This window comes from Penicillium manginii (assembly GCF_028828005.1).
Source record: "Penicillium manginii strain IBT 31320 chromosome Unknown utg000004l:1.0-7231830.0:1.0-7236170.0, whole genome shotgun sequence".
NCBI lineage: Eukaryota > Fungi > Ascomycota > Eurotiomycetes > Eurotiales > Aspergillaceae > Penicillium > Penicillium manginii.
In genome coordinates, this window is record NW_026643105.1 from 6,727,391 (window position 1) to 6,749,785 (window position 22,395).

At 50.2% G+C, this 22,395-nt stretch overlaps 7 protein-coding genes across 7 annotated transcripts; 2 read left to right on the plus strand and 5 right to left on the minus strand.

Annotated features, from left to right (window-relative positions):
* Window positions 1-44: 44 nt before the first annotated feature.
* On the minus strand, window positions 45-2,657 carry N7533_006230 (Zn(II)2Cys6 transcription factor; the record flags this gene model as incomplete). Its single annotated transcript, XM_057102880.1, has 9 exons — window positions 45-486; window positions 540-730; window positions 781-956; window positions 1,011-1,284; window positions 1,349-1,890; window positions 1,963-2,124; window positions 2,187-2,380; window positions 2,435-2,557; window positions 2,611-2,657. 9 exons carry the CDS (start codon window positions 2,655-2,657, stop codon window positions 45-47), a joined length of 2,151 nt encoding a protein of 716 aa, XP_056962510.1.
* Window positions 2,658-3,417: 760 nt separating this feature from the next.
* Window positions 3,418-4,879, minus strand: N7533_006231 (proline dehydrogenase family protein; the record flags this gene model as incomplete). The annotated part of the gene is made up of 2 exons (XM_057102881.1): window positions 3,418-4,228; window positions 4,284-4,879. The coding sequence occupies 2 exons, from the start codon at window positions 4,877-4,879 to the stop codon at window positions 3,418-3,420; spliced, it is 1,407 nt and encodes a 468-aa protein (XP_056962511.1).
* Window positions 4,880-5,687: 808 nt separating this feature from the next.
* On the minus strand, window positions 5,688-7,522 carry N7533_006232 (L-glutamate gamma-semialdehyde dehydrogenase; the record flags this gene model as incomplete). The annotated part of the gene is made up of 3 exons (XM_057102882.1): window positions 5,688-7,172; window positions 7,242-7,349; window positions 7,400-7,522. The coding sequence occupies 3 exons, from the start codon at window positions 7,520-7,522 to the stop codon at window positions 5,688-5,690; spliced, it is 1,716 nt and encodes a 571-aa protein (XP_056962512.1).
* Window positions 7,523-8,460: 938 nt separating this feature from the next.
* Window positions 8,461-10,950, plus strand: mvp1 (sorting nexin Mvp1; the record flags this gene model as incomplete). Its single annotated transcript, XM_057102883.1, is given in 5 exon segments — window positions 8,461-9,724; window positions 9,735-9,818; window positions 9,871-10,013; window positions 10,077-10,670; window positions 10,741-10,950. The coding sequence occupies 5 exon segments, from the start codon at window positions 8,461-8,463 to the stop codon at window positions 10,948-10,950; spliced, it is 2,295 nt and encodes a 764-aa protein (XP_056962513.1).
* Window positions 10,951-12,602: 1,652 nt separating this feature from the next.
* On the plus strand, window positions 12,603-15,860 carry N7533_006234 (Na+/H+ antiporter Nha1; the record flags this gene model as incomplete). The annotated part of the gene is made up of 1 exon (XM_057102884.1): window positions 12,603-15,860. The coding sequence occupies one exon, from the start codon at window positions 12,603-12,605 to the stop codon at window positions 15,858-15,860; it is 3,258 nt and encodes a 1,085-aa protein (XP_056962514.1).
* Window positions 15,861-16,515: 655 nt separating this feature from the next.
* Window positions 16,516-19,853, minus strand: N7533_006235 (tethering complex subunit PEP5; the record flags this gene model as incomplete). Its single annotated transcript, XM_057102885.1, is given in 9 exon segments — window positions 16,516-16,899; window positions 16,983-17,381; window positions 17,442-17,948; window positions 17,997-18,332; window positions 18,386-18,665; window positions 18,678-19,315; window positions 19,371-19,664; window positions 19,718-19,786; window positions 19,839-19,853. The coding sequence occupies 9 exon segments, from the start codon at window positions 19,851-19,853 to the stop codon at window positions 16,516-16,518; spliced, it is 2,922 nt and encodes a 973-aa protein (XP_056962515.1).
* Window positions 19,854-20,200: 347 nt separating this feature from the next.
* N7533_006236 (uncharacterized protein) lies at window positions 20,201-22,264 on the minus strand (the record flags this gene model as incomplete). The annotated part of the gene is made up of 1 exon (XM_057102886.1): window positions 20,201-22,264. The coding sequence occupies one exon, from the start codon at window positions 22,262-22,264 to the stop codon at window positions 20,201-20,203; it is 2,064 nt and encodes a 687-aa protein (XP_056962516.1).
* Window positions 22,265-22,395: the final 131 nt, after the last annotated feature.

The following is a 22,395-nucleotide window of genomic DNA, read 5'->3' on the forward strand; positions in this document are numbered from 1 at the left end:
TTATTGAATTTATATGGAAGGTTATAAAGGCATCCCAGGAAGATCTATCCAACAGCTCCACCGACAGACTGCATTATACTTTCGACATCCAATTGATCGGCGAGATCCAATAGCTCCCGTGGTGGAAGACTGACCGAGGAATTTAGCCCCAGAAGGTCCCATTCAAATGCCTCTTCCACATCAACATGATCCAATCCATGAAATTCGTTATCATTTTGTGTGTCCGAGTTGACATTGACTGATGGCAAAGGGAGTGGATTAGATTTGGGTGTTAGTGGTGCCAATATTTGTTCAAGTTGTCGGAGCTCCTTTCTTCGGAGTGGGGCAGCCGGGTTCCCCTTTGAAATAAGTTTATCCAAAACACATTCTAGATGGTCACACCAGGTGCTGCTATGAATGAGGGTTGGTGCAATCGCGCGAATCAAGTATAAAACAAAAGCAGATGAAGACGCGTCCTCGATTTGGAATGGTAAAAATGCATCTGCACTAGGTAGTTAGTAAAGTGTTCTGAGTGATAGAATATCAATTATGGGATGGACTTGCCCATTAAGTCATCGTCTGCCAAGGTCTGAAGGGTTTGTAGAATCGTCTGGGCAGAATCGGCACAGCACTGTAAAAGGGACGCAACGGGAGGGGACAGCGAAAGTGTTTGTGAGGTCTTTCTCTCCGTCTTTTCAATGTGCATATGAAGAGCACACATGACCAGTGGTCTTGTTGTAAGTACAACACACTTTTAAAATTAGCTTCCATGTGAGAATTTGAGATTTTCTCAATACATACATGGTGGTGTGCGAGCATCAGACGAATTGCCATTTTCGAAGCTCTGCTGATTAATCCGTGGAAATTCTCATTCAAGAAAGCAGTCAAGTCGTGCGAAAGCTCAGCCATACTGTGGAGAATAGATTGAGTGTTTCTTATTAGAGTTCCATTGAACTCATCACCCACTCCATAAACAGCTATAGAGTGTGAGATTCAGCGAAAATATGTACACGCAGTCTTCGTCAACTTACTAGTCAAAGTCTGAGCCATCAATCGAGAAAGTCGCACGTGCAGCGTCAAATTACTGTGCTCCACAGAACTTTCCATTTCTGCAGGTAGCCTCACAGAGATGTCTTCATCTCTGATAGAGCTAGGGGCCCCTATTAGAGCTGAAAATTCGCGATCAAGCATATAAACTACCCAGAATATCGTTCTGGACCGGCTAGATAATTCGGGCCCACACAATTCCTCTGGCACGTGGCGGTGAATTCCCTCGATTATACAACCACGCAATGCTTGGCCGATCTGTTTGAGATTAGAATGAGCCTATGTTTCAAACATATTTGCTTTTAGGAATGGGGATACTGACATGTTGGAATGCTGCACGTCTCATATCAATGGATTGCAGATAGACTGCACCCAAGCTCAATGCCTGAATGCATGTGAGAGGATCTTCATGCATTCCAGAGAGATCTGGGAGAAGGGACATTGCTCTTGATGCATATTGATGTCCAGGCGGTGTACCAGATGGATTTCTAGCAGTTAGGAATGCCTTCCCAAATGCAAGAACAAGAAGATATTGCGCATACCAATACCTCGAAGAAGCGGCTTTGCTCGATGGATTTTCGTAAAACTCGTACAGATTTCGTAGATATGATTCTTCGTCGATCATGAAAGATAAAAAGCCAAAGTAGAACTTGACTGTGTTGAATAAAAATAGTGCATAATCCAAGGGTGGTAGATTCGTGACATCGGGCACTTCATCCGAAGGCACTGGTCTCCAGTGCAGTTTGAATGCCATTCCATCTAGATGCCAAGGATCAGGAGGACAATTGGCTTCCGGCACACGTCTTCCTATAAGCGCCAAGACACGCCGACAAAATGACCATGAGGAAGTCGGTCCCATATACCCTAAGCAAGTCAATTAGTAACTATCTTGGGGCCTTGAAACATTTTATGGACGGCACTTTAGTGAGAACTTACAAAATCGACCATCGGGCGTCATTGCAAAAGAAGGATCCCTATCTACCAAGGGATTCCGTGAAAACCGTGACCTTTGCCCATCATGCTCTACATAGACGTCCTCCCTTGGCTGTCCATTTTCGATCTGTCTAGTTTGATTGGCAACGAACGTCGATTCAAGCCCTGTGGAAGCAATGAAGTCAGCCAATAAATATGTGGCAAATAAATGACCTGTAGATACTCACCATCAGACAGTTCTCCCCACTGGTCTGCCGTACGATCGTCCAAGAGAAACGACGGCCCTTGAGAGGGTGATAAAATAGCATCATCATCACCAGCAGCAAAGGGCGACGTAGCAAGATTGTGAGTATCCAGGGCATTAGAATGGCGAGATGTTCTGCTACTCGTCATCAATTGCGCCTCCAATTGTCGCAAGTATCTTGTACGCAATATTAGTTCGCGTACTATGATGCAATTGAAGTGAAGAACATACCGCTCCGAAACCGAGACACGATTATCCTCCGCTGGGAAACGACAAGGTTGTTTCTTGCGAGCACATCTAGTACAAGGATCAGATCCCGAACACTTGACTTTCATCCCCCGGCATCGTATGCAACTTCGCGGCACGTTAGCATAAATTCATCGCCACCCTTAGAAAATGAGACGTACGCTTTTTGACATTTCTTCGACTTTGCTCGGTTTGAAGTGGCAGGCATTTCGGTTTGCACTACCGAGATTTAAAAATGTGAATATGTATTGTGAAAGTGAAAATGTCCGGTGACTCTCCCCGATCTTCATAATATTCCAGATGTGAGGTTTCGCGGGGTAAGTGTCGAGAAGAATAGGTCGGGATGGCCATCCGACATTTGCTTATCAGTGTTATCTCCAAATTGTGGAGCTTCCCTGTCCTAGTGCCCCACAGTCCCGGGCCGGGGAAGGGTCGGCCGGGCAAATATCGTCATGTCGATGAAGGAAATGAGATATGAAGAAAAGGTGTAATTTCACTATTTAGGATTAGCCTTCATATGGTGGTCTAATCTGGTTTGCTGTGCCTTGTAGATATTGAAACCGAAGCGGTTCACTGGAATTGGCATCATGATTGAAGTTTAGTTTGATTTCGTCTACAACCACAAAATACAATGATGAAATATATATTTTTTTTTGAGCAAAAATTAGTCACCTTGAAAAATTTCAAGTTCATTCCAAGGTTCGATTCACCAATAACTTGTGCATACAATATAGAGGAGTTTCTGAGGCTTTTGTAAGTCACTCTTCCCAGACTAAGTTGGACTTGATCTGTCCTCAAAGATCAAGGAGGAAAGAGACGAACGTTCTAAGACTAGGAAGAGCGATTAAGATGCAGCACAGTATCTGGTAGAGATATAACTACTATATATTTAGAGATGGATATAATGAGGTCTAATAATTCATATGCATCGTGAAGGTGCATTATTTCGTCAATAATAACTACTAGTATCAACCAACTATCCGACGCCATAGCTCTTGTCTTAGTGCAAGCCCCATATGCTTGGTTCTCTCAACAGCGCCCTTATTTTCAATGGCCCGTCGATGAAGATATTGCATACACTCCGCAACCGAGCCCCAGGCCATGCACTTGAAAGCTTTTGGCACCGAGACATTGCTCGCCGTGGAGTTTTTCAGAGCTCGCTCGTAGTTTTCTACTAGCTCACAGCTCAACTCATCTGCCATGCCTTGGATCTGTCCACATTCAAGTAGTATAGTTGGTTGCTTTGAGAGCAGAAGCTCTTGGTGCTTTGAAATTGCTTTGGCTGCACTCGCAGCATTGTGGGTTGCCAGGAAAAGTGCCGCATTTGGGAAGGGAAGATCAACCCCCTCTGGCATGCGTCGGCAGAGCATCGTGTCAGCGATAAGATCGTAAGAATGGTCTGTTTCCTCTTTGGTATCGTGAATAACGGAACGTGTTTCATGCTCGATATACGCTCCTCTGACCAGCTTGATTCCTGCGGAAAATCCCTGCTGTGCAGCCAGAGTGAGGTGATGATCGAGATTTGCCTTGGATCCCTTCAAGTATCCCTGAATGGTGTTATAAACTAATGGGGTGGCGGAAGTATTATGTTTACGCATAATATCAATAGCCCATTTGTCAAGCCCTTGTTGGAGAACCTGTTGCTCAGCGTCCAGCCATAACCGTGACCCTTGCTCTTGAGTAGCGATACATATTTCATCCATCGCCTTCGCCAAGACTTCGGGCATGGGTCTTTTATCAGCCATTGCATCGATTGAAATTGGACCGGCTCCTGTCAGTCTTGTGGAAAGTGTTAGTAAGAAGTTAACTGAAGCTGTGGTATCTGAGCACTCACTTGACTGCCAGATAGTCACCAGCACCAACCATACGGAGAGTCTCCAAGGTTCCCTGTTTCCATTCTTCCACAATATCATAACACTTATAGCTGTAGTTTACTGATCCAGACTCATCGTGCGCCAACTTCTCGTTTGGGTCCACCACTATCTCCTTCGAATAGCCCAAGATAACACCCTGATATCCAATTTTCTTTATTTCTGCCACGGTCTTCGAGACCTCCTGTCGGTTCGTGCCAGCACAGAAGTGATTGTATACTGTCCATCGAAGCAGCTTGTTGAGCATTCTATTGCGATCGGGGTTGAGGATGGCCGATTTCGAGTTCGTGACAACATTCAGTATAGCCAGGGCGGGCTTAAGAAATAGCTTTGACGACATGAGGGATGTCAGAAGTAGTGATCTTAGGACCAGCTTTGTTGGCAGCCTTGCCATCGAGGACATCCTCAGAGGTGGTTGAACAGAAGGCGGCGGGTTTGTGATGACCGCATTGTGGAATCCTTTCTTAGTCGAGTGGTGTCTCCTGAAGATCTGGTTGCAAGGTGGGAAATGGCGGGCCTTCAACCCAATATGTGGGATGGATGTTGGTCTCATTGGCATCATGGATCCTGGGGGGGGATCAAATCTGAGCCAGATATCTCACAATAAAATTAAACTTCGAAATATGGGGTTTGCCTTTTGCCCAGGTTGTTTGTCTGCAAATAGTGGCGAGCGGGAAAGGCTTCTCATTAAAGTTATATGATCAGGTCACTCGACATGCTATATACCACCGGGAACTTGTCCTCGCTGACCGCTATCTACATGGTTCCGAGTCGCTAAACCCTACCGATATTGCCTTTTTGGGCAATCAAGTATAGTCGGGATGATCCTCCGACAGTAGGAGGGGTAAGTATCGGACCAAGCGTTCGTTCTCGTGGGAGCCACAAGGTCAGGCGGGGGAGGGGTATTCTGTTATCAATAGATTTCTAATTGCGGACGTTCTATCTACCGATCTCCAACATCTATCAATACCAGACCGGCCAATTGGGTATATTCGGTATTGTCACCGTTGCATTTTGGGACACAGCAGCAAGAACCCGATAGTCGGATGACCATGAATTTGACGCCCATGCAGATGACATGCACTCTCAATCTCTAATATGGTGATTCTACGTGTCGAGCTTTTATAGGCTAGTCAAGATCGTGCTCAACTCTACCTACGAGCCCACGTATCCGTCGACAATGCAAACTCTAGCACTGATTTATGTGGGGATCAGCATCTGAAACTCATCTTACTTGCGAACAGCCTCTCATACTAGTATGCTAGAATAAGTTTCATTCAAAGATCCATTTAGATAAATATAGGCTATTTCTATCACAACATGGGATTGGCTGGCGTAATCAAAAAGCTAAATTTTCATGTACAGAACTATACCTCGTTTGAAGGGTATGTCACTTTTTCCAGAGGGACAAACTCCTCCTTGATAGTCCGAGTGCTAACAAATCTCTGCAAGTGAGCCATCGTTCCAGTCTTATCATTAGTGCCTGAATCTCGGCTACCACCAAAGGGCTGCTGAGCGACCGTGGATCCGGTGCACTTGGTGTTCAAATAAAGCATGCCAGCGGCATGTTTGAGGCTCGTCTGAGCTTGACGGCTGACGTATGGATCCTTAGCAAAAATACTTCCGGTAAGGGCATATCGCGATGTGGTATCAATGAGCTTCAATGTTTGTTCCCATTCAGCATCTGGGTAGACATAAACACCCAAGATCGGTCCAAATAGCTCTTGCGACATGATCTCGTGACGAGGGTTGGAGGTACGATACACAGTAGGGTGCACGTAGTATCCCTCCTCCTTGGATGCTTTGCCGCCGACAATCAGCTCCAATTCGGAATCTGTCTTGGCATTCTCAATAAATCCGTTCAATTTATCAAACGAACGCTCGTGGATGACGGGGTTGACAAAGTTTCCATAGTTTTCGACGTTTCCAACCTTCAAGGCGGAAGTTTCTTCAGCCAGGACCTTTTGGAACTCGGGCCAAACAGACTCTGCAACGTACACGCGCGAGTTGGCAGAGCACTTTTGGCCTTGATATTCGAAAGAGGCTCTGATTGTGTTCAAAGCTGCGCTTCGCACATCGGCGGAAGGATGAACAACACCCCAGTTTTTGCCGCCGGTTTCACCGACAACTCGTGGGTACGAATTATAGATGCCCTGACCGATACCGTCGCCAATCTTCTTCTGGATGCCCTTGAATGTGGCAGTGGCACCGATGAAGGTCAATGCGCCGAACTCTGGCCGCTTGAGAACCGTGTTGGTAACCTCCTCAGCATCGCCCGGGAGGAACTGGATTACATCTTTTGGAAGGCCAGCTTCAATCAAGATCTTATGGAGTAGCCAGCTAGCATGCAGTGCCGAGTCTGAAGGCTTCCAGATAACAACGTTGCCAAGAAGGGCAGCGGGGCCGATCAATGTGGCTCCGAGCGCGGTGAAGTTGAAAGGAGCAATTGCGTAGGTAAAGCCTTCTAGAGGCCGATACTCCATCTTATTCCAGTGTCCATCAAGGTGGACCTTTGGCTGTTGGGCAAACAAAGCCCAGGCTTCGTGGATATAATGCCGGAAGAAATCAGCCGTCTCCGCAGCGGCATCAATCTCAGCTTGCCAAATATTCTTGCCTTGGCCAAGCATGGTTGCCGCAACTATCTCGGAGCGGTATTTCCCAGTCACCAACTCGGAAGCACGGAGGAAGATTGCTGCCCGGTCTTCAAATGGTGTAGCCTCCCACGCGGGCTTAGCTTTCATCGCAGCATCAATGGACGCATTGACTTGTTCGGGTGTGGCAGATGCGTAGGTTGCGATAATTTCACTGTGCTTTGAAGGGTTTAATTGTGTTCGGGATTCTTTGGTTTCGATCTGGTTACACAATAGTGTCAATGGGGAGCTCACAAAGACAGGTTCTATGCCATAAGACAATTTTCATACCTCGGTGCCATTGATCTTGAGGGGAATGGTGACTGGGAATTCACTCTTGAGTTGCTGAATGGTCTTAGTGAGCAATGCTCTTTCCGGTGATCCTTTTGCATAATCAAACTTATGGTTATTAGCGCAATTATCAACTTTAAGTTGTGGTATTGACTCACCATCTTTTCATTCTCAAATTTCGGCGGATTCAACATGGTCAGGTACCGACGACCAGCTCCAATGCGAGCGAAAGTCTTTAGCCTGTTGAGCCCAGCGGCTCGAGTAATTGTTGTAGGCCGCATCTTGAATTAATCTGTACTGTCAAAATAAACGAAAATAGCCAACTATCAACTTGAAATGTTCAAGGGGACTCCCCTCCCGTACTTATTTAAATAACGACAGCTCCATGTGTACCATGTGAAGCACGCAGCGTGTCGGAGGCCCCTACCGATTCCACAGATACGATAACACTTGTCTCCCTTCTGCATCTATGATGTGAGTCCCACAATTGCGGGGAAGATGGAGATCGGCGATTCATGCCAGAGTCTTGGAAGGTCGGGGGAGCGTCCCGACGTTGATAAGAAACCCCACGTTGCTCAGCCGGACCCATAGGCACAACTACTTCAGATAGGCAGGCTTTTACGATTGGGTATTGACGTAGTCTTCCGCGATTGGCCACAGTAAATTGGGTTCTGTTGCTTGTTATGTATAAGGACGGTAAGCACATAGGACAGTCACGGTGGTCTCCTGTTGACCGCTCTTTTCCAAAGCAACCTGGTATTTCTCACCTGGCAATGGGCAGGTGAGTGTTAAAAATAGATATTCAATTTTGGTACCTATCTAGTACTAACAATGTACTTGGATTAGTATATACCTGCCCAGGCACGGGGTGACCAGCTACTACTACTACTACTACTACTACTACTACTACTACTACTACTAGTAGAAGGACGTGCCCAGCTACATAGCAGAACTTCAGTTGCTCTATTTACAGCAAATTCCAAATTAGATCTGTTCTACTGTACAATTGTGCAGTGATACTCGCTATACATCCGTGAACTTGATTCATGATATCAGAAAAAGCTTGGACCAAGTTGAAGGTGTAGGGTATTGTACCAGCCACCTCCGGTCAAGCTCCGCCCGATCGTCGAGCTCATTCGTCATCGCGGCCATCACCTCCACTCCCCCGACACCTCCCATCCACACTCCCCCGCGCACCCTTCCTACCCCCGGTGATCCAATGTCGCTGTTTGGAACATCTCCGGAGGATCCCTCCGCTGTGTCCTCGACCCAAAAGTCCAAGGCTTCCCTGTTTGCCGACGAGCCAGCCGGTGGTTCCTCGTCCCTCTTCGCCGATGACACCGGTGATGACAGCTCCTCCTGGAACATCCAGAACAACACTGCGAAACGAACCGCTCGCCGCGATCTTGTCCGAACGCTTCTTCCTGCTACCGATGTCCCAGAAAGCTATGTGGACGCTTACGACCTGATCCTGAATAGCGGCGATAGGGTCGGCTCGGGCGTCGGCCTGTCCTCGATTCGGGAGATCCTGTCTAGCAGTAACCTTACCGCGTCTGACCAGGGCAAGATTCTTAATCTGGTTGTATCTGGTGATAATGAGACTTCGGGTGGTCTTGGACGTGCCGAGTTCAATGTACTACTAGCGTTGATTGGCCTCGCGCAAGAGGGTGAAGACTTGTCCTTCGATGCAGTCGATGACCACCGCAAGAGTAAGTCCTTTGCCTCACACAGAAACAGTGGCTTTCTAGTCGAGCTCTGTCTTATTATTCCCTGCCCATGCGATCGTCACGTTCTAACGCATATTTCTACAGAGCTACCTCAACCCCACAGCGGCTTCCTTGACCGATTGCGATCCCCGAGCCATGATACATCCGATGGCCCCGCGAACGAGCGACCAACCACTCCCCCTCCCCAGCCTTCACCTCTACAAGAACCCAACTCCGCGCGATCTCGACAGTCAAGGCGAGAGTCACTCGGCGGGCTGGAATCGGATCCCTGGGCAAGCCCGGAGCTACATCGGAATCACGCTCACGCCACAGTCACTTCCGCAGTGACCTCCGAGCAGCGTATAATTAATGGATATGGTAGCATGCGATCTACAACAAATGCATGGACCAGCAAGCCGGTGGAGGAGCCTGCCCAATTGGGCCTATCGCAAGAACCGACTAGCGTTCCGCCCGAACCGGTAGAGCCGAGTAGCTCTGGCTCTGGCTGGGGTGGCAACTTTGGTGCACCAGGACCATCTGGTGACGATGCTCCTTTTCCGAGCGCATCACGTCCGGCGCTGGGTGGCTTTGGTCCTCCAGCCGACGATCCTATTGAGCCTGCACCGCGACGACGGTCTTTGGGAATTGCCCGAACTACAAACCCCAATGTCGAGGAGACTGTCACCATCACTCTCCTCCCAGAGAAGGAGGGGATGTTTATGTTCCAACACAGAAACTACGAGGTCAAATCGGCTAGACGAGGAAGCACAGTCGTACGTCGATACAGTGACTTTGTTTGGCTACTCGATTGCCTGCAGAAACGATTTCCCTTTCGTCAATTGCCTCTTCTCCCCCCCCAAGCGCGTCTCAGGTATGTCCCTCTGCTGATCAAAGCGCCAAATTGCTTGCTCACCTTAATTAAGTTAATGGCACTCACCTTTCAGCGGATTCGAGCTCTTTCCTTGAGAAGCGTCGCCGTGGACTCATCAGATTTACCAATTCCCTCGTTCGCCATCCTATCCTCGGCCAAGAGCAACTCGTTGTGATGTTCTTGACAGTTCCCACCGTAAGTGTGCTGGTTTTGGATATGATAAGCGAATAGTTGAGAATGTTTCTAATGCACAACCAGGAACTTTCTGTTTGGCGAAAGCAAGCCACCATTTCTGTCCAAGATGAATTCGTCGGTCGGGCGCTGCCTCCAGATCTCGAGGACTCCCTGCCGCCTACTCTCGACGAAACCTTTGATACTGTCCGAAGCGGCGTCAAGCGATCGGCCGAAGTCTATATCAACCTGTGTACCCTACTTGAGCGATTGGCCAAGCGCAACGATGGTTTGGCTGCTGATCATCTGCGGTTCTCACTTGCCCTGCAGTCTCTGACCGAGGTCACCAAGGATACTTACTCAGTGGAGACCAATGATATACCTTCCCTAAACATGGGAATCACAGCAACGGCTCGCCATCTCTCGGTGAGTCAGAGTTTGCTGGAAGACGAAGCACGGGCCTGGTCCGCGGGGGTTCTTGAAGATCTCAAGAGACAGCGGGACTGTCTCGTCAGCGTTCGTGAGATGTTTGACCGACGTGATCGGTATGCACGGAACAATATCCCTCAACTGGAGCGACGCATCGAGACCAATGAGCGTAAGCTCCAGGAACTGCGAAGCCGGCCCGCTGGCACTGTAAAGCCAGGGGAGATTGAAAAGGTGGAGGATGCGATCTTCAAGGTATGTGACTTGACCCCACCCGCAAGTTCTGTCCGCCGGCTCGGATCGACTAACATCAGTGGCTGTGCAGGACAAGGAGTCGATCGTGGAGCAGCATGCCCGTGGAGTATTTATCAAGGAGTGTATTCGCGACGAGCTTCTTCACTTCCAACAAAGCCAGTATCACATCAGTCGGCTGCACCAAGACTGGAGCCAGGAGCGGGTGAAATATTCCGAGCTGCAGGCGGAGAACTGGCGTCGTCTGAGTGATGAGGTCGAAAGCATGCCGACAGGTGAATAGAGAGGCCAGACCAGGCCTGCGGCGTACATAAACTCGTGAAGAGCAAATCCATCTCTTCTTCCCCGCATCGATTCGATTCGATTGATACTTGCCCTCCGCGCGGTGTGCGCGGCAGCCGCGATCGGAATCGGCAAACTGAAGATGGTTGATAGATATTTGCTTCTTTTTTTTCGCTTTTTACCTTTATTTCTCGTGTCGTTGTCTTTTTGCCCAAGTTTACCGCGAACCTTGTTGTTCACCTGCAAATGCTTTGACATGTTCTATATGGAAGCCTGGACCATGCATGCCTCTTGAGCTCCACCTATGTATCTGCCATACGCCCGGGAGCTGCATCTAATGTCTGCTTTGCTGTCGTTTGTTGTTCGGGTCTTTGCTGCGATGTGGATTGTGATCTCCCTTTTTTTTCTTCTCAATTACCAATTCCCCACCATCGTTTGTACCGTCAGGGTGTTTTGAAATGTGATTCTAAATTTAGTGTCTCAGCCTGGCACGTACATACCTGGATTCTAATCTTCACTATACATGAATGCACCGTACCAACTTGAACCAAGTATATATGTATGAGTATGTACTTCGTACTTCGTACGAAGCACAGTCTTCCAGAAGGCCAGTGCCGTGATTCCGAGTGGATAACTGTGGACATCCAGACACGGACAGTCCAATGGGGTTGGGATAGATCATAAATGGAGACTTGGCGGTTGGCAGGGCTGGGCACAGACTTGGCTGGATTACCAGGCAGTACCACAAATACCAGGAATACCATACGCTCTAACCACATGCCGATCGGCATCGAATTGGGTTCTCGGAGTATAGGTGGTGGCGCCCTTGCTGTTTGCATTCAGTCTCTGTCTATTTGTTTGTTTGATATGACTCTTGAAGTGACAACTCAATTAACATTGACATTGACATTGGCATTGAATGGGTGTTACCCTTCCTACTACATAAATACATTAATACTACAATCGTATTTACCTCCGCCAGCCAAGACTCGCTCCGCTTGTTAGCGTGGGGCGCGAAGTCTGGGCTGACGAATCCCGCCGCCTCAAGAGTTGCCTTTCTTGCTGGGCAAATCTCTCCCGCCCGCGCAATACCTCGCTTTCTTCCCAGCCAAGAGTCCAAGAGTCCCCCTACCCCATCCAGGACTCTTCCTCTGCCCTGTTCTTTCCTTTTTCTTTTCTCTTTCTTCTCCTCCCAAGCCGCCGAGACTGCTTGTCCTTGCTTGACTTTCTCCGACGTCTGCATCTCCTTCTCCATCTCCTCTCTATCGATCTCCGATCCCCTTCAAGCTCGGCCGTATCACCGTTGCGCTCGGACTACCTATCTCCGACTCTATCGTTTCCAGTCCCGTGGACTTCCGACACAACCAATCTCCGAGAAAGGCAACGTGCCTACCTTCAGCCCTACAGGGCTCGACGACCGCTCTCCCCGAGCCCAATCCCCACTCTCGAGATTCGAACCCCCCCCAAGGCATGAGGAGCTACGCGGACCACCAACATCTGAGGCGGAAATCGATCTGGTAATTGATTGGCGCAGGACGGGCGTTACTCTGCAGAGTATTGCAGAGCAGAGGGAACAACCCTGCAACACCTACATCGATACCAAAGGAGCGACGAGCGTGAGGAAACTCGCCGAGATCGATTCTCAAACACAACATGGCGTGGCATCACTTGGACATCGATAAGCCGCATCTGGCGTACATGATTCTAGGTGGATTCACTGGATTGTTCATGCTGTGCTCGCTCTTTGTGAAAGAGAAGCTCTACATCGGCGAAGCTACCGTCGCCACCCTTTGCGGTATCATCTTCGGCCCGCATGCCGCCAATCTATTCAACCCCCATGAATGGGGGAACGTCGACAAAATCACCCTCGAGTGTTCACGCATTGTCCTGGTCGTACAATGTTTCGCCGTCGGTGTCGAATTGCCAAAGGCCTACATGGAGCGTCACTGGAAATCGGTCACCCTCTTGCTTGTCCCTGTCATGACCTGGGGCTGGCTGATCACTAGTCTATTCATCTGGTGGATGGTGCCGCCATTGAACTGGCTCGACAGTCTTGTTTGTGCCGCCTGTGTCACTGCCACCGATCCTGTCCTGGCCTCGTCCGTCGTCGGTAAGGGTAAGTTCGCCAAGCGTGTGCCCAAGCATTTGCGAGATCTTCTCTCTGCCGAGTCCGGTTGTAACGATGGCATGGCCTTCCCATTCATCTACCTCTCATTCTACATTTTGCGTTACAGACCTAATGCTGGGGAAGTCTCCCTCAATTGGTTCTGTGTGACTATTCTGTACGAGTGCATCTTTGGCGCGATCTTTGGTTTCGCTATCGGTTATTTTGCTCGCCATGCCATCAAGCTGGCCGAGCGCAAGGGTCTCATTGATCGTGAGAGTTTCCTAGTGTTCTACTTCGTCCTTGCAGTCTTCTGTGCCGGCTCCGGTAGTCTGTTGGGCATGGACGACTTGCTTATTGGATTCTCCTGTGGTGTCGGTTTCAGTAACGACGGATGGTTCACAGAAAAGACCGAAGAGTCGCATGTCTCCAACGTCATCGATTTACTGCTCAACTTGGCTTATTTTGTCTACTTTGGAGCCATCATTCCCTGGGAGGACTTCAACAACGTTGAGCTCGGCCTTGTGCCCTGGCGCTTGGTAGTCATAGCGTTGTTGGTCATTTTCTTCCGTCGCATACCCATCATGCTTCTCTTGAAACCACTCATACCGGACGTTAAAACATGGCGAGAAGCTTTGTTTGCGGGTCACTTCGGTCCTATTGGTGTCGGTGCCATCTTTGCTGCAATTCTCGCCAGAGCCGAATTGGAAAACGATAGCACACAGCCCTCTCCAGAAGACAGCTTACCCTCGCCAGGAGACAAAGATTACTACCTTATTAAGCTGATTTGGCCCATAACCACGTTTATGGTTATTTCATCCATCCTTGTCCACGGATCTTCCATCGCCGTGTTTACCCTCGGAAAACGCATCAATACCCTGACAGTCACACTTTCATATACCCAGGCCAACGAGGATGGTCCTTCATGGATGAACCGTCTGCCCCGTGTCCAGTCAATTGCCAAGGGCTCTATGTCGTTCCGCAAGGCGGATGAGGTAGATTCTTCGGACGAGAGGCTGCCTGAATACCCACCTGGAACCTTGCCGCCTATCGGTTTGCCCAACAACTTCTTACGTCGCCAGCGCGAGGAGGATAGTGAATCCCAGACTTCTGCGGCCCAGACCAAGCCCGTTCGCCGTCGCAAGCGCCGCAAGCACCCCGCCGGTGGACCCATTAGTCAATCTGCAATCATGCCGGCCCCGCGACCCGCTGAGGCCGAGGGTATTGACGAGAAGGTCAACGAAGAGCTTGCTGAACGGGATGCTGTTGAACGTGGTGCCTCGCCTCCGAGTGCGGAGCGCGATCGCTTCGGACACGAGCCAGAGATTGAAGCCTACCAAGAGGGCCACAACATGATTATCGAGGATGAAGAAGGCAATGTTCTCGAGACCGCGGATACTACCAACATGACACCCGAACAAAAGATTCAAGAAATCGAGAAGCAGCGCAAGCGTTTGGAGGAGGACAAGACTGGAGAATTTGCCCCGTCTCTCAACCAGCCTCACCCCAAGAATGACGGCGAGGAAGCTAAGCAAGCCATTGCCGAGAAGGCGGGGCTCTCTTCGGGTAAGGCCCGCAAGGGATGGACCAGCTGGATTGGACTTGGAAAGGACAAGGAGACGTCTGCACAGGAAAAGCCACCCAAGGCCGATACCCCCAAGCCCAAGCACCGATCCGCGCATGCCTACCAGTTTGGTAACACTATTATCGTCGAGGATGAGGACGGAGAGGTGATCAAGAAGTACACCATTCCATCGAATGACAAGGGACCAAAGCCCAAGCCCCCGCCTGAAGAGGAACCCGCTGCTCCCCCTGGTCACGCACCGATCCGGCGTGGTCTCACCCGTATGGGTACCTGGTTTGGAATGGAAGAGGAAGGGGAGTCATCCCAGGCTGGCGCGAAGAAGACTAAGCCTGCTCCGAGAACCGAGACTGACGACTGGACCACCGATGACGGTCTGCGTTTCACTCTGGCCCAAAATACCGAGATTGACGCTAGCGGCGGTATCGGACACAAGGGCCGCCGCATGAACAAGCTAGAGTTCTTCCAGCAGCTCAAGGGCCTTGATGCCAAGGAGCGCCGTGACGTCGTACAACAGACGGACGCGCCACCCGCGATCCAGCAAGCCGCCAAGGACGACGTGAAGCAAGAGGAACGCAAAGATAGCCGAATCTCCGCCGCTGCAGCTGCCTCTGCCGTCGCCACTACCGGTGCCATCCCCGAAGAAGCGGCCGAGGATCTCGAATCTGTCACCGAGAGCGAAATCAGCGATGATGAGTCTGGTAACGGAGTCCCGACTCCCGACGTCGCCAGCTCCCTGGCCAAGTTTACCCGCGGCAGCTCTGCCCAAGAACGCCGCAGCAACCTCAGTCCTGCACCTCCTCGTTTCCGTGCCCGTCGTGATTCCGATGACGATGGAACAGAGCGTATCCCTCCCTCGCGTCTCCGTCAAGCTGCCGGTATCCCTGCCCCATCTCGCCAGGCTGACGATGATACTGGCGAGACACCTGCCGAACGTCGTCGTCGTCTTGATGCTCTTGGCCAAGATGACAACGATGACGACTCCGACTCCGATGATGACGGAGCTATCGAGGATGATTCAGAGAGTGACGAAAAGGATGATGATAACCAAACAGCCGGCAAAGTACAGTTTACCGACTCGATCAAGCCTTCAGAAGCTGCCCAAAGTGGTGAGCAGTCTTCTCCCTCTGGTTCCGGCTCAGGCTCCGGCTCCAGTTCTTCCAAGTTCACGCCCGGACACCGCCCGCGTGTTTCATGGGGAGGTGAGAAGGGCCGTGAACTGTAAAAACACAGTCACCTCTCATGTCGCCTCATCTTACTCGCTCCTATCCTTCCGATAGATTTATGAATTCGGCGCGCAAAAAAAGTCAAAGAGCCCATCAACGATATGATATTTATCCGCTTTGTTCACTTTCACGAATTTCTATCGTCAACTGGGTAGATCGTTCCTTGCCGTGATGGTTTAGTACATGATTTTCTTCCTGTCGACATGCCACCCCCCTCGCTTTATGTTGACCACTCTTCCTGTATCTTCTTCCCCTTCCTATCTGTGCATACTGCCATTATTCCTGGGATATAATTGACCCGACGAGCGGAGCGGGTCTCCTTGTGTTTGATACTAGTTGTTTGCTTACTGTTATGATTGGAATATTGCTAGAATAGCGTAGTCATTTCTGAATGCATTTGCTTTGCATACATCACGTCTTCCATAGTGTGGTATTCATGTTACCAGTACATGTAGTGAAGAATCAAAAGTTAACTGATTCGAAGTCAATCTACATTAAGCTGAGCTCGCATCGGCACAGCACGTCCACGGTATACAGAATATCGATATCATTAGATCAAACCAGAGGTATCAATAAACCCAGAACAAAAGCCTCTAAAACGACAACGTTCACCCAAGACCAAATCCAAATCCAAACCAGAAATCAAAAGTACAACTACACCTCATCCATCGTCGCCTGCGACCTCATAACTCCCCTCCCAAAAAAGTCACTAACAACGCCAAACCGATCCCTCGACCGCGACAACTCCGCCTTAAACAGATCATGCTGATCCGCCGAGTCAACCTGTCGCTGCCGAATGGCGCGGAGCGTAGAATTCTGCGGACCGCAGACGGGACACTGGGCGTCGTCGTCTACATTGTTGAGACAGCGCTCGTGGAAGGAGTGGCGGCAGAGGAAATGGACTGTTGGTAGGTCGAGGGTTCCGCCACAGGATTGGCAGCGGCGAGATTGGAAGACGACGGGTTGGGAAGAGAGGTTTGAGAGCTCTTGTTGCTTGGCGGCTGTTTCGGCTTTGTAGCTTGAGATTAGACGGCGGTTCTATGTGAGTGTTAGATCGGAGCTATTGGCAAGTAGGTGTGACGGGGCGGGATGGAATAGGCTGGCGGGGGTGTTGTACGTACCGTTGAGATCTCCTTGTGTTCACGGTCAATGTTTGTGCTGAGATACTTCTTTACACGGCCCATTGTAACGACTGCGTTGTTGCTCAGGGCTTGGATCACTTGAAGTGGGGAGAGAAGACCGTCTTGATCAATACGTTGGAGAACGGCGTCGAGCTCGTCGCCTGCCTCCTCGAGGATCTGTGGGCTGGAGGCGAAATATGTTAGCGCGTCGATGTATAGCTGCGGCTCATCGGGTCCATAGCGACGCAATGCTTGGATGGCACCCTGTGTATCCTTGGCCGAGGTGAAGGAGCGGAAGATGTCGAGGCGAAGGCCTTCTTGCTCGCGCACAAGTGTGGAGCCCTCGCGGAAGTTGGATAGGTCGGAGAGCAGAAGGACATTCGAAGTCGAGATGGGGATCTGGTGTGGTTAGTTTTCTTTCGGAAAATGGATGTAGATGGCTGCCTCGGGAAAACTCACATCTTTCCCTTCAATGAGTTTCTTGGCTTTGTTCTCCCATTCTTGTTTTTCAGCCGCGTCCTTCCTGCTTTTCGCGGTGTCTAGATACATCTCAAACAGCGTGGTAAAGAGGTCCACCTTGGCATCTTGCTTGAGACCAGGTTGTTCTGTGAGCGTCTCCAGGAAACCGATAAACTCATTCGGATGGTCCACGAAAGCGGAGAAAGCTGTACGTGGCCTGGGAACCTGATACTGTTGTGCTGAATCTGCCTCCGCTTCTCGGTTGATAGGGTCTGTTTCGGGTATCGGTGGTTGAGTTTGAGTTCCTCCACCACCAGTCACGTAGCGCAATGGCAAAAGATTGGCAAGACTCTGTACTGTGCTCGTTTGCTGTTCTTGCGGTTCGACCTCAGCCACCTCTGTGCGTGGTCGGTATTGACCAGTGTAGTAGATCTTGAAGATTTCGGTCGTCCGCTCAGGACAGTGAGCAAGTAATACTCGGGCATATTTCATCAAGTTGTGATAGGCCTACTACATTAGTTTCGCGATGACAAGCAGATGCCAGGGTTCACATACCGCTTCAGGCTCTAATCTCCAAATATATTCAACGGCCTCAGCATATTTCTTTGAATCTTCAATCAGGATGTCCACGACCATATCATTTTCGCCGTGCTTTGTGGCCAGGTAAGCAGCCTGTTCATAGTATCCACCTTGTCGGCACATCGCAATAGCGGTCTCCAGATCGAACTTCAGCTCGCCAGGAGCTTTGATGAACGAGTCCAGTTTGCTTGTATCTTTGAGCTTCGCATAGCAGTTGAGAAGAAGAGTCGTGTGGTCGACTGTCGCACGGCCATGATCGTGTAATTCCTCCAGATATTCAATTAAGTTGTGGATGCGTTGGGTGTCAAGGTACTGAGCCACGGGTTAGCAATTAATTGATAATTCGGATTTAATGGCAAGTCTACCTTGCGAATAACCTGTGATGGTTCGGTATTGTCAATCGCCCGGAGATATTGTTGCATTGCCGTATCGTAGTCACCGCGCTGGTATAAGAAGTCGCCATATTTGCGATAAATTGCGTTCTGCTGCAGAGTGTTGATGCCGATCTTCTGCGCGAGGTTGATGGCAAGTATGTAGAGGTTGCGCTCATACAGAATCTCAAGCCTCTGTTGGAGGCTCTTTTCCCGATAGCGAAATATCTGGGCGAGGTTAGAAAAATGCACAAATCGGGATAAATACGCAAGACTGAGAAGTCACAAACCTTTCCTTCTGTTGTGAGCAGAAACAAATCCCCCCCATTCCATGAAAATGTACTTCATAGGCGCAACCAACGCCTCGCTATGCGCAATGAACTTGAGATCGGTATCCAACAATGTGAATGTCGTAGCACCCAAGATGTCACCTCCGGGGTTAACACCATACTTCCGAAGTGTCTCACCCTTGCCGGACTCAGGCCTTGGTGGACAAACCAGTGCAACATAATCTCGGAAGGAATTGATGGAAGTCTTGGAACTCTCGAAAGCGTAGCTGGGACCTCGACCACGGGGACCGTATGTGTAAATTGCATCCTCTCGCGCGATGAGAATATCCCCAGTTTCACCATCCAGAGTCATACAACCCAAACCACAGCCCGTGTCCTCCAAAATCCGCGCCGGCTGACCCTGTCCCCTCCCTGCGATGACCAGTGTCAAGATTCGATTTGTTGTCGAGATGTAAAGTGCCGTTACGGCACCACTCTGGGTCTCCAGGCCGGTGATCGGCTCCTCTGACTCAAAAACAATCCGCTGCCGCGCCCCGCGATCGTGAATCAGATCACCCCGGATGATCGTCACAGAGCCGTTGGCGAATCCAACCGCAACCTGCGAAAGGTCTTCTACAACTGCAAAGGCCGATATCTGTATTCCTGATCAGCTCTTCACTGTACTCCTCTACGCGATGGGGAATTCGTACCGGAAACTGCCGCCTAGCATTCTGTACTGACACTGTCGATAGACAGCGAGGTGTTCCGTCCTTAAGCTCCGTATCCAATGCCCAGACTTTTAGCACCGGCTCATTTGAGAGGTCCTCCGCAACCGTAACGAGCAAGGAAGTGCCATTGATTTGTTTCATATGTCGAATCGAGCCGGCATCATGCGCCTTGAACGAGCGAATGACGCGGAAGGTCGAGGTGACGATATGAACGAAGCCATCGTTGGTGCCGAGGAATAGGTTCGAGGATCCGGTGCAGAGACTAGAGAGATCGCTCTATAAGTCATGTCAGCCAGCGCATGTTAGCGGGGAGTTGAAGGGTGCCTTACCCCGAACAGCGCAGAGCTGTCCTCCGGAACCTTGACGGGGGAGACGTCGACAAAGTTGAACGCTTTCCACTAGATGCGGTGTTAGTAGGAATCTCCGGTGAGAGATTTATCGCGCTCTTACTGATGTCAAAGCCATTTCGGCGGGCCATGGAAGATGAGATGGAGCTGGCGATGAGGCGGAGTTGGAGCTCTCCCCGCCGACGCTCGGACCACCTGCGGTTCCTGGCCAACCGAGTAGTACAACATCAACAGTTCGACTATTTACAATATTATTACCTAGAAAGGAGTATTTGGTGATGGTTATGGTCTACCGATTGGGCAGGCATGTTCTTGGAAAAACATAATTCTATTGGATATCATTTATTCGTCAAGGGGACATCATCACCAACAATCTGGTGCTTAAAAGCACGCACTGGAAATGTCACAAAATGGGGAATCACAAGCATATGCAAGCCGCTAATGATGGTCGTAAAGCAAAGAGCGTTAGGATATATCCAAATCCATAGCAGAGGGGTTTTCCGCTGTAGATGATGTTGTCTTTGTACTCGGGCGGGGATGGTTGGCGTCGTTCATAAAATCAAAGCTCTGCTGCAGCCAGCTACCGGCGTCAGCAATTGCCTGACTAAGGTTGAAACTCTCGCCCCTTTGAAACCCGCCCTGTCCGTCTTGTGCAGTAGTGGGGGTTGACCCGGTTAAAGCAAACGGCAGGGCGGAGTTTTGTGTAGTTGATTGTTGACCCAGCGCAAGCTCTGGTTGCTGTTGGCCAGTGGGAGGGTATTGGCCGTCAGTTGTCGGTGCGGTGTGGTAGTCGTCCACGGCGGATGGAGAGGATCTCGCTGAAGAGAAAGCTGCGCCCATCCCAGGGACTCCCGGACTAATTCCGGTAGCGTCTGGCGACAGGTCACGAAATTGATTGGGCTTCTCTCCCGTGCTAAATGTAAATGGCGTGGCGGCATCAATCATACACTGTGTACTCATCGCCTGCGCCTTCTCTTTATCCCAGCGAGAGAAATTCGAAGTCATGATTCGATCGGAAGCGGCAGGGTTGAGAAATGGCGTCTCATGCGCTAGGAGTGATTCATCAGCATTCCCGTCGTCGTTCTCGGAGTGCATATCGTAATCAGGCTCTGAGCTTTCGAGGTCGGCTTGGAAAGACTGTTGAACGTGACGAAGGGCTGCTTGTGTTGATAGCTGCGTATCATAGCTTCCACCTGAGGCAGTGTTGCCTTCTTTGGGCACGGCTGTTGAGTGCAACGATGTCACACGATCCGAAACCCCCGGGGCAACTGGTGCCTGCTGGGCAGATGGAAGCTGCTCGCAAGTGTTCTGTTCTATAGAAGTCTGGCCAAAGGTACCCGTATCAGTTGACTCGGCCCCTAGGTTGGCAACTTGAACATCATTTGAAGACCCGATTAGTTGATCTGTTCGTACAGGAGCTGTTCTCATGGCATTCTCCTGCGGAAGAAGCATTTTTGATGGAGCCATGTCATCATCTGGGTCTTCGGCTGTGGGCAGTGATGGGGCCCTATCGGCAGGATGTGGGACGGGCAGATTTGACATGTCACTTGGACTAGAGTCTTGTGCATTCCATCGCTGATATTGGAAGCGTGGTAGCTGGGATGTAGAAGACGCAACACGAACTGATAGCGCGGCATGATTCTTCGTGATGGGTGAGTTCTTCTGCACATCTTCCCTCGCAGCTACCGAGCCCGAACACTTGGTTTGCGATTTCGATAAAGCAGACGAGAGTGACGTCGGCGGGGCACATTCCACGGGTGGCTTTTCTGATACTTTAGGTGTCGTTGGCGATCGAGTCCTGGTGGGTGACCGTGTATCCTGCTTTCCAATTGCATGAGATACCGAATGAGATTTATACCTTTCTCTGCGTAGTTCGGCTTTCGGTGTTGGTGAGCTCGGTGGCTCAAATTTGCCAAAGTTCAATCTCTTCCCACCCTTTCTCAACCAGTCTGCTGTCCCTGGTGCATTGGACGTTTGGTCCTCCACGGAAACAGAAGCTTCTCTCCGAGACACTGCACTTTGCCCACCTGTAGATTTCGGTGGAAGCCGAGGCTTATCGCTAAGCTTCGCTTTGACTGAAGAAGACCGGCCTGGTCCTTTTTGCAATGCTGACACGCTTGAACGGTGGAACGGTGAAGGCACATCGGTTGTTTTGCGTGAAGCAATGGACAAGTCTTTTCGATGCTTTGCATCTTGCGGGTCCGTTTCTTGTATCACAGGTGCATTCTCCTGATCACCGCCAGCCTTGGTTCTCCCTGCTATTGTGGCCTTTGCTCCACGAGTCCTATCTTTCTTCCACGGGTTCTTCCAGTTGTGTTCGAACGGACCTCGTAGGGAAGCGGAGAGAATAAAGACTGGAGCTCCCCTTTGGCACGATTCCGCAATTCTTTCGATTTTTTGCCGCTTTGCCGCACGAGCAGGTTCGTCGAGATCATCGTCGGATGCTAAAAGGTCGTCATCACTGGAATCTGAGGGGAGAGTTGCGCATGTCTCAAAGGTGAGCGGGGAGACGGCCCGCGGTTGTGGCATCGAGATCGGTTTCGATTTTGAGATCGTATAAAGAGTTGTATCTGGTAATCATGATCTCCGGGCAAAGGAGTCAGTTCAATAAGGGCCTTGAAGGCATCCGTCATCGCCGTTGGGCGGAGATTTGGTTGTGG